This window comes from Gymnoscopelus braueri (genome assembly GCF_963280865.1).
Source record: "Gymnoscopelus braueri genome assembly, chromosome: 5".
In the NCBI taxonomy this organism is placed as follows: domain Eukaryota; kingdom Metazoa; phylum Chordata; class Actinopteri; order Myctophiformes; family Myctophidae; genus Gymnoscopelus; species Gymnoscopelus braueri.
Window position 1 is genome coordinate 56,470,482 of NC_137606.1, and position 10,972 is coordinate 56,481,453.

The 10,972-nt window shown below is 40.4% G+C and overlaps 1 protein-coding gene across 1 annotated transcript in view; it reads left to right on the top strand.

Moving 5' to 3' along the window:
- The window catches only part of LOC308085052 (uncharacterized protein), a 41,263-nt gene extending 35,302 nt beyond the window's left edge, over window positions 1-5,961 (top strand). Inside the window, exon 10 of the mRNA XM_080428079.1 lies at window positions 5,263-5,961. Within this exon, the coding sequence (XP_080284205.1) occupies window positions 5,263-5,804 (542 nt within the window). The 3' untranslated portion in view covers window positions 5,805-5,961. The remainder of the gene's footprint in view (window positions 1-5,262) is intronic.
- The last annotated feature ends 5,011 nt before the right edge of the window (window positions 5,962-10,972 follow it).

The following is a 10,972-nucleotide window of genomic DNA, read 5'->3' on the forward strand; positions in this document are numbered from 1 at the left end:
TGTGTGTGTGTGTGTGTGTGTGTGTGTGTGTGTGTGTGTGTGTGTGTGTGTGTGTGTGTGTGTGTGTGTGTGTGTGTGTGTGTGTGTGTGTGTGTGTGTGTGTGTGTGTGTGTGTGTGTGTGTGTGTGTGTGTGCGTGCGTGCGTGCGTGCGTGCGTGCGTGCGTGCGTGCGTGCCTCTTACTCTACCTTTAATACACTTGACCTTTGGCTCTGTACTTTGTCTGCTCTTTTTACCCTTTGCAAACCAAACCTCTTCTGTGAAAAAAGTGACGCATTTAGACAGCTTGTAGATCAGCTATTTTCAGTGAATGTTCCCCCCAGAATAGGTATACTAGGGTTCAAGTGGATAATATTTAAAAAATCATAAAAGTTCCTATCACACAAATATTTTGCGGTCCCCTCGTAGTAACTCTGAAGACCCCCTTGGGGTCCTGGACCCCCTGTTGAAGACCCCTGCTCTATTACTAGTAAAATGGACCTGAATTGCAACTGTACACTTTTTTCACTCTACGCCAAATCTCTTTGACAAAAATAGTCAATCTACAAGCTCACAACGTTGTTGACGTGTTGTGAGCTTGTAGATCAGCTTTTTTTGGCGAACGTTCCCCTCCACAGAATAGGGATGCTGGGGTTCAAGTGGTATTTTTTAGGGGAGTGGTGATTTCAAATGTATTTGAAAATAGAATGACACATGTTTATATCGATATATATAGATAGCCTATGTATTTATGGCGGGGGGGGGGGGGGGGGGCATATGATGCATTCAATGAGCATCACATGGCACTTTTCTCAATGTAATACAATATTTTGAACATGATGTGAAATGATGGAATATTGATCTAGTCTTTGATAAATGTGTGAATTGTCTTTAGATGTTTCTCACATCTAAAGACTGAATTATTTAAAAAGTATGTTCTAAATCTTCTAGTGATCTTCTAGTGAACACTACACAACTCTAGACTAAAGTCTTGTAGTGCAGAGCAGTGGTTCCCAGACTGGGGGTCAGGACGGGTAATTTGGGGGTCCCCAGATGATTATCTTAATGTGCAACATTGTTTTCTCACTCAACAGTAAACAAACCAACATACAGTATAAGTGTATACAGGGTATCTGCACATTTATAAAGTTACAATTTAATGACTTTTAAGACCTTTTTAATACCAAATTGTCAGATATTACGTAAGAAAGAGGCAAACATTGTGAGAATAGACGATCTACAAGCTCACAACACCTCGCAGTGTGAGGTGTTGTGAGCTTGTAGATTGGCAATCTGGGAACCCATCGCCAAATAAAAAAGGAAAAACAGCGCCCTCTGCTGTTTTTTACATTTTCACTTAGCTCTGGGAGGAGCAAAATGGAGCACACACGTACACAAGGAAACCGGGGTTTTGGTCTGCCTTCAGCCTTTCACTTCCGGTGGTGCGACTATGTTTTCATTCCCACAAACAATATTTCTACACGGAACACTAACACCACTTCTCCCAGAGAACATGGATGGTTTTGGTTATAAGCAGCACTTGTTTCTATGATGAAAGAGCAAGTTAAAATGTGAATATCTTTCCATGGTTTTGTCTGCTCCGAGGACGCTATTGTTAAATGAGTTTAGGTTTGTTTCTAGTGGGGAAGGATCGGCACACACGTAAATCCCGCCCACTACATTTGATTGGGTAAAGCGCGGCCTGCTTCCTGATCTGAAGGCACGCCCAATTGTAGGCCAGTGTGTACGCGATATGACGAACCCCCCGACAGATTCAAGCGGAGAGCAGAATCTGTTCTTGAGAGATTAGTAGATTGGTTATTTGTGGAACCGAGTCAAACTAAATATAATGCCTCAACTCTTACAATTCCAAGTGCTTGTCAGGGTGGGGGTCCTTAGTTTAAATAAGATTATTTTGGGGGTCTGCAGTTTAAATATGATTATTTTAGGGGTCCACAGTTTAAATATGATTATTTTGGGGGTCCCCAGTTCATATTTGATTATTTTGGGGCTCCGCAGTTTAAATATGATTATTTTGGGGGTCCCCAGTTCAAATATAAATATTTTGGGGGTCTGCAGTTTAAATATGAATATTTTGGGGGTCCGCAGTTTAAATATGATTATTTTGGGGGTCCCCAGTTCAAATATAAATATTTTGGGGGTCTGCAGTCTAAATATGAATATTTTGGGGGTCCGCAGTTTAAATATGATTATTTTGGGGGTCCACAGTTTAAATATGATTATTTAGGGGGGCGCAGTTTAAATATGACTATTTTGGGGGTCTGCAGTTTAAATATGATTATTTTGGGGGTCCGCTGTTTAAATATGATTATTTTGGGGTCCCCAATTTTCTGAAGTCCCGGTTGTCCCAGGTTCGATTTCAGGCCTGGCCATTATTTGGTCGAATTGTCCCTGAGCAAAACACTTCATACCTAACTGCTCCCCCAGAATAGGGATGCTGGGGTTTAAGTGGGGTTACATTTTATGGGTGCTTGTATTTTTTAAAGATTTGAAAATGTATTACTTGCAAACAATGTGTACCATGGCACTGTTCTCACTGTAATACAGTATTTTGAACATGATGGGAAATAATCTTTGCTAAATCTGTGAATTGTCTTTAGATGTGTCTCACATCATTCATCATTCAAAATCTTCTAGTGTGAGAGTGTGTCAGACTTTAGTCTTTCAAACAGTCTTGTAGTGTAATGTCTTACACCTGCTGACTTTCAAACCATTTCACGGTCACAGTCAAGTCGTAATAAAATAAGTATGTGTCGCGGCGCGCTCCTGTCACTCAGTCGTTACTCAATCGTTTGATGTAAGGTGGTGTTTTTGTGATTCTCACAAGTCTGGACCGGGTTGGACACTCATTACTGGAGTACAATGACGTAAACGTCACCTCACAATGCCTCGCAGTGCGAGGCATTGTGAGCTTTTAGATCGGTTATTTGTGGAACCGAGTCAAACTAAATGTAATGCCTATACAATTTGTGCAAAAAAGTGCTTGTCAGATTGAGGGTCCCCTGTTAAAATATGATTATTTTGGGGGGTCCCCAGTTCAAATATGATTATTTTGGGGGGTCGCCTAGCTTTTCAAATATGATCATTTTGGGGGGTCTCCTAGCTGTTAATATGATTATTTTGGGGGGGTGTCCTAGCTGTTCAAATATTATTATTTTGGGGGGGTGTCCTAGCTGTTCAAATATGATTATTTTGGGGGGTCTCCTAGCAGTTCAAATATAATTATTTGGGGGGGTCCCCTAGCTGTTCAAATATGATTATTTCGGGGGAGTGTCCTAGCTGTTCAAATATTATTAATTTGGGGGTTCCCCTAGCTGTTCAAATATGATTATTTTGGGGGGGTCTCCTAGCTGTTAATATGATTATTTTGGGGGGTCCCCTAGCTGTTCAAATATGATTATTTGGGGGGGTCCCCTAGCTGTTCAAATATGATTATTTGGGGGGGTCCCCTAGCTGTTCAAATATGATTATTTGGGGGCGTCCCCTAGCTGTTCAAATATGATTATTTTGGGGGTCCCCTAGCTGTTCAAATATGATTATTTTGGGGGTCCCCTAGCTGTTCAAATATGATTATTTGGGGGGGTCCCCTAGCTGTTCAAATATGATTATTTTGGGGGTCCCCTAGCTGTTCAAATATGATTATTTTGGGGGTCCCCTAGCTGTTCAAATATGATTATTTTGGGGGTCCCCTAGCTGTTCAAATATGATTATTTGGGGGGGTCCCCTAGCTGTTCAAATATGATTATTTTGGGGGTCCCCTAGCTGTTCAAATATGATTATTTGGGGGGGTCCCCTAGCTGTTCAAATATGATTATTTTGGGGGTCCCCTAGCTGTTCAAATATGATTATTTGGGGGGGTCTCCTAGCTGTTCAAATATGATTATTTTGGGGGTCCCCTAGCTGTTCAAATATGATTATTTGGGGGGGTCCCCTAGCTGTTCAAATATGATTAATTGGGGGGTCTCCTAGCTGTTCAAATATGATTATTTGGGGGGTCCCCTAGCTGTTCAAATATGATTATTTGGGGGGTCCCCTAGCTGTTCAAATATGATTATTTTGGGGGGTCTCCTAGCTGTTCAAATATGATTATTTTGGGGGGGTCCCCTAGCTGTTCAAATATGATTATTTGGGGGGTCCCCTAGCTGTTCAAACATGATTATTTGGGGGGGTCGCGGCCTGTAAACTTTGTGAACCCATGGTGTAAGAGAGGCTTAATCTATTAAGACCGGAAACACATCTGTGTCATTTTAAAATGTCTTTGGTTATTCAAAAATAGCAGATCTACAAGCTCATAGCGGGGCACTCGGTGCCGCGCTATGAGCTTATAGATCTGCTATTTTTGCTAATCTTTGCTTCTGGGGGTCCCTGGAACAACATATTTTAAGATGGGGGTCCGCGGCCCAATATATATCATTGTGGGGGTCCTTGACATGAAAAGGTTTTGTTCCAGGGACCCCCAGAAGCAAAGATTTGAGTTAAACATGTAGTTTAAAAATATCTATATATTCAAAGATTTGCACACATTTTCAGATAAAAAAATTAATGCAGATCTACAAGCTCATAGCGCGGCACTCAGTGCAGCGCTATGAGCTTGTAGATCTGCTATGTTTTGAATAGCTAAAGTATAAAATAAAGGTTATAGATAAACATCTAAAATGACACAGATGTGTTCCCGGTCTTAAAGGGTTAAAGGGATAGTTCACCCAAAACATAAGTTATTTTCTATGGATTAGTCACCACATGGAGACTTGAATTCATGGATCCGTTTCAGTTTTAGTCTCATTCCTAAGACAATAATAAGATGACGAGCAGTGGGTTCCGGTAGGAGACACAAAGAGTCTCCTTTGTGTCTCCTACCGGGTGACTAATCCATAGACAAAAAGTCATTTTGGGGGTGAACTATCCCTTTAATGGAGGCATGTATTGTTTATGTTGTTTTGTTGTCTCATATTGTCAGGAAGAAACCTCCTATCTCCTTAAGCTTATTAATACTTTATAGTTTTTTTGTTATTGTTTTTTTTTGGAAATTAATACTTCGTCATACTACAATTCCACACGAAAGTAGCAAAAGCAAAAGCAGCTGAACTACAAGCTCACAAGACACCGCGTTGTGAACTTGTAGATCTGCTATTTTTGTTATTTTTTGCGTGTGGGTCTTATGAATATTAAACCAATGTAAAGGTCTCTCTCTCTCTCTCTCTCTCTCTCTCTCTCTCTCTCTCTCTCTCTCTCTCTCTCTCTCTCTCTCTCTCTCTCTCATCAGATCTCCATCCTCTCACACTGGACCCAAACACAGCAAACAGAAAACTCTGTCTGTCTGAGGACAACAGGAAGGTGACAACGGGGGAGGAGCTTCAGTTGTACCCTGATCATCCTGACAGATTTGATGATGTTCTACAGGTTCTGTGTACAGAGGGTCTGACTGGACGCTGTTACTGGGAGGTAGAGTGGAGTGGATGGGTTGGGATAGGAGTGACTTACAGAGGCATCAGCAGGAGAGGAGATGGTAGTGAGCTTGGATGCAATGACAAGTCCTGGTGTCTGTTCTGTTATGGAGACGGTTACTATGTCATTCACAATAGTAGGCACACTGACCTCCCTGTCCGTCCCTCTGGCTCTAACAGAGTATCAGTGTATCTAGACTGCCCAGCAGGGACTGTGTCTTTCTATCAAGGGTCCTCTGACTCACTGACACACCTTTACTCCTTCCAGTCCTCATTCACTGAACCTCTTTACCCTGGGTTTATGCTTTCCTCCTACTCCTCCTTCTCCTCCTCCTCAGTGTGTCTTTGTGAGGACAGATAATGTCTCTGATGAGTTGACTCAACCAATAGGGTTAAGGTGGATGTGTGTGTGTGTGTGTGTGTGTGTGTGTGTGTGTGTGTGTGTGTGTGTGTGTGTGTGTGTGTGTGTGTGTGTGTGTGTGTGTGTGTGTGTGCGTGTGCGCGCACTGTGGTGGAAAGTAACTAAGTACATTTACTTACGTACTGTACTTAAGTATAATTTTAAGATACTTTCACTTGAGTATTTACCTTTTTCAATACTTTGTACATTATCATTACATAACACACAACCTGTTTTCTGAAAAAAGTTTGTATTTATTTATTGTTTACAAATTATTATTCTTTTGTGTTTTTCCCTTAAATTAACCCCTACTTGATCACACTACAACGTCACACAAAGCATCAAAAGTAGCAGATCTATACAAGCTTGAAACACGGCGCGAAGCGACGTGTTTCTAGCTTGTAGATCTGCTACTTTTGATGCTTTTGAATGTGAATGGTTAAAAGTAAGAGTTGTGGAACATATGAGGTTTCCACCCGACAGAGACCATATACATGACTTTCTCTGTTTTGTCAATTCAGATTCAAGCAATTCAAGCAGAATCATTTTAATGACTATTTAGAAAATACTCAAGTATAAGTGTTTGTATTTTTCTAATAGGTACTCAGTTGTAGCTCTACTGTACTACATACCGTCAGTGGTGTAAAGTAACTAAGTACATGTACTCAAGTACTGTACTTAAGTACAATGTTGATGTAACTTTTTACTTTACTGGAGCATTTCCAATTTTCAGTACTTGTACTTCTACTCCACTACATCTAAGAGGCAAATATTACACTTTTACTCCACTACAATTATTTGAAAACTTTACTTACTAGTTGCTTTGTAGATTTTGATTATTATAATAAAACTTACATTAACCACTTCAGTCCTATATACATTTGGGCCATTTGAAAATAGCAGATCTACAAGCTCACAATGCGTCGTGTAGATCGGCTTGTAGATCGGCTATTTTCAAAAGATTTTTATATTTTTTGAAAACTTGAAATGGGACATTCTGCATAATGACTACTTTCTACTTTTGGTACTTTAAGTACATTTTGATACCAATACTTTTGAAATTGTACTCAAGTACATTTTGAATTGCGGACTTTTACGTATAACGGAGTATTAATACATTGCAGTATTGATACTTTTACTTAAGTAAAACATTTGAGTAGTTTTTCCACCGCTGCATGCAGCTAGCCATGCTGGTGTGTGTGTGTGTGTGTGGGTGTGTGTGTGTGTGTGTGTGTGTGTGTGTGTGTGTGTGTGTGTGTGTGTGTGTGTGTGTGTGTGTGTGTGTGTGTGTGTGTGTGTGTGTGTGTGTGTGTGTGTGTGTGTGTGTGTGCACGCAAGAACAACCATCCAGAGTCAGAGTCAGCCTAATGTGAGTGTACAGTATCACAGTGATACTACTATCCAACATGAGGCTAGTCAGTCTAATGAGACCAGAGGACATTATTCATGGGGTTCAGGAGGAGAGCGCACAGTGCTACCCCCTACTGGGGGTACTGGGGTAATGCACAGTGCTACCCCAGTAGAGGAAGGAAAGCTCCAGGATATTTAACCCATTAAGACCAGGAACGCAGATCTACAAGCTCATAATCGCGGCACTCGGTGCCGTGCTATGAGCTTGTATATCTGCTATTTTTGAATAGCCAAATCAATCTTAAAATGATACACAGATGCGTTTCCGGTCTTAATGGGTTAAAAGAGTATCATTGTAAAGCTAAATCTGAGGAAGAAAAGGAGGATGTAGATTATTTCTACAGGGTGTCTCATGGTGTACCAAGAACCCACACAGAGGCTATGTAATTAAATGGGCTCCAAACAGTCAAAACGTTGGGCAATGCAGGAGGAGATAAACTCTTTGAAAGACAATGAGACATTCACTTTGACCAAACTGCCAGAGAATAAACCAGCAGCAGTGGGGGGGTCGATGGGTTTATGTGGTAAAGGAAAATCCAGAGGGGTCTGAGACTTATAAAGACAGGTATGTGGCTATAAGGGCTAATAGTCAAATAGTAGCAGTAAAAGTAAGAAGCAGCCCACAGTGGCGCGGCCATCTACTGGTGTAGCTGAGTTTATGGCACTAGCAGCTACCACGCAAGAGAGCATGTACCTTGTACAACTATTAAAATAAATGCATAGAGGTAGCCAGCATACACCAGTTAAGATATATGAGGACAACCAGGGAGCTATCGCTCTTTCCAAAGACCCAGTTTGCCAACACAGAAGCAAGCATCTAGACATCAAATACCATTTTGTTAGATCTGCACAAGACCATGGTAAGATAGCAATAGAATAATACGATATAAATGGTTGCTGATGTCTTAACCAAGCCTCTGACAAAGGCTACGTTTGAAAAATGTACATATTATTTGTCTGGAGAGTGATGTGATTTGCCAGGTCCAATTAAAATGCCAGAGGGGAAAAGAGAAAAAGAAAATGTGTAAGATGTGTTGTTCTAGGGAGCTATGAACATGTCTTTGAGTGGAGGGTGTTGTGTATTGAACATAATGATGCATAAAGCCATGTTATTGTTGTGACGTCATGACGTGCCTGCGTGCCACACTCTGTCTGCTAATGCACTCTGAGCATGTGCAGAATAAATATGCCTTTCATTCCTGGCTAAACTCCATCAGTGACGCATGTGTTTTATTATCGTCCGGCGACCAGTGTTGTGCCTGAACGCGTTCAATGAACGATCGTTCATGAACTTGTTCATATTTTGAGCTTGTAGATCTGCTATTTTTGAAAAATCTTGAATATTAGTGCAAATCTTTGAATATATATAATGTTTTTAAGCGAAAGTTTTTAACTCATATCTTTGCCTCTGGGGGTCCCTGGAACAACATATTTTGAGATGGGGGTCCGTGGCCAAAAACATTTAATGGGGGTCCTTGACATGAAGTAGTTTGAGAACCACTGATTTTATAACAACATATGTTTAAAACAAAAACTGCTAGGATTTAGAAGACATTTGTAAGGATTTGCACAAATGTTCATGTTTTTAAAAAAAATAGCAGATCTACAAGCTCATAACGTGGCACTCGGTGCCGCGTTATGAGCTTGTAGATCTGCTATTTTTAAGTAGCCAAATAAATCTTAAAATGACACAGATGCGTTCCCGGCTTGAATGGGTTAAAACTAGCTTTCTATAAGGACAAGCTGAATCATAACAGGACAGACAGGCTGTAACCAAAACAATATGATATCAGGACTAAACTCTCCCTCATAATAAACTATAATGCAGAATGTCACATTTCACAAGCTTTTTGACAGAGTTAGGAATCTTCAGAGAGAAGCAACAACGGCAGACGTTTTCTGCACGTTCACTATTTATTCAGCACAATATACATCCTTACAACATTCAGTGGTGTAAAGTAACTAAGTACATTTACTTAAGTACTGTACTTACAATTGAGGTATTTCTGAGGTACTTTACTTGAGTATGTCCAATTTTCAGTACTTTTACTTCTACTCCACTACATCTCAGAGGCAAATATTGTACTTTTACTCCACTTCAATTGTTTGCCAACTTTAGTTACTAGTTACTTTGCAGATATAAATGATTACAATATAAAACATACATTAACCACTTTAGCCCTATTTTATACCTAGGCTATTTTCAAACATTTTAGTACTTTTACTTGTGGTACTTTGAGTACATTTTCATACCAATACTATTGTACTTTTACTCAAGTAAATTTCGAATTCCGGACTTTTACTTGTTACAGAGTACTTCTACATTGCAGTATTAATACTTTTAACTTAAGTCAAACTTTTCAGTACTTTTTCCACCACTGCTTGTATACACGAATCCACGGAGCGCTGCCCTGGGCGCAGCCATTGCTGCGGTGTCAACGCTCCGCGGACGTGACACCGCAGCAATGGCAGCTACAGGCAGCTACAGGCAGCGCGTCTGTGGATTCGTCTATAAGAGCCTAAATGTGTCCAAGCAGACCTGATAGCTATTGTTTTGGTCACAGCCTGTCTGTTATGGTTCAGCTGGTCCTTGTAGCAACTACAGGTTAACCCCTTATAAGACCGGGAACGCATCTGCGTAACCACTTTGGCTATTTCAAAATAGCAGATCTACAAGCTCATAGCGCGGCACTGAGCTTGTAGATCTGCTATTTTTGAAAAATCGTTAAAATGTGTGCAAATCTTTTAATATATATATATCTTTTTTTAAAGCGAACATTTTTAACTCAAATCTTTGCTTCTGGGGGGTCCCTGGAACAAAATATTTTGAGATGGGGTCAGCGGCCAAACACATATAATTTTGAGGGGTCCTTGACATGAAAAAGGTTTGAGAACCACTGATATAGCAAGTTTTTTTCAAAAAACTGTTTTGATTTGTAAAATCTAAAAAACTGAGATTTGTAAAATCCCCCAAAAGCAAAGATTTGAGTTACATTATGTTCGCTTTGATATACATTCAACATTCAAAGATTGCAAAAATAAAATCTCGATTTTTCAAAAATAGCAGATCTACAAGCTCATATAGCGCGGCACTCTGTGCCGCGCTATATGAGCTTGTAGATCTGCTATTTTTTGAATAGCCAAAGAAATCTAGAAATTACACACAGATGAGTTCCCGGTCTTAATGGGTGAACTATTGGTGTGATCATTGTGCTCCTTGTGGCAGAGCTACCGTATAGCAGAGTTATTGTTCTTCTCCCCATGACATCATCATGTACATTAAAGCATTACCATCACCACCCGGAGTATTGTCTCTGACTCCTATGTCCTCATCCATCACTGATTGATCCAGAATTCCACCACCAAACAAAGTGCAGAGACAGACTGAAGGCTCTATATATAGGGTGAGCCAGTGGTGGAAAAAGTACTCACATGTTTTACTTGTGAGTAAAAGAATCAATACTGCCATGTAGAAATACTCCGTTACAAGTGAAAGTCCGGAATTCAAAATGTACTCGAGTAAAATTACAAAGGTGTTGGCGTTAAGTCAAAACTCGGGAATGGAGCTTTGACTTAGTGCTTTAGTGAAAATCGATCCTCTTCCTTATAATAGTCAAAACTACACCTCTACTCAAACAGCACTACACTTCCCAGAATGCAGCAGCAAAATGGCTGCTCGTTATCAGATTAGGAGCACCTGAAAAGGAACAGAGGTGCTC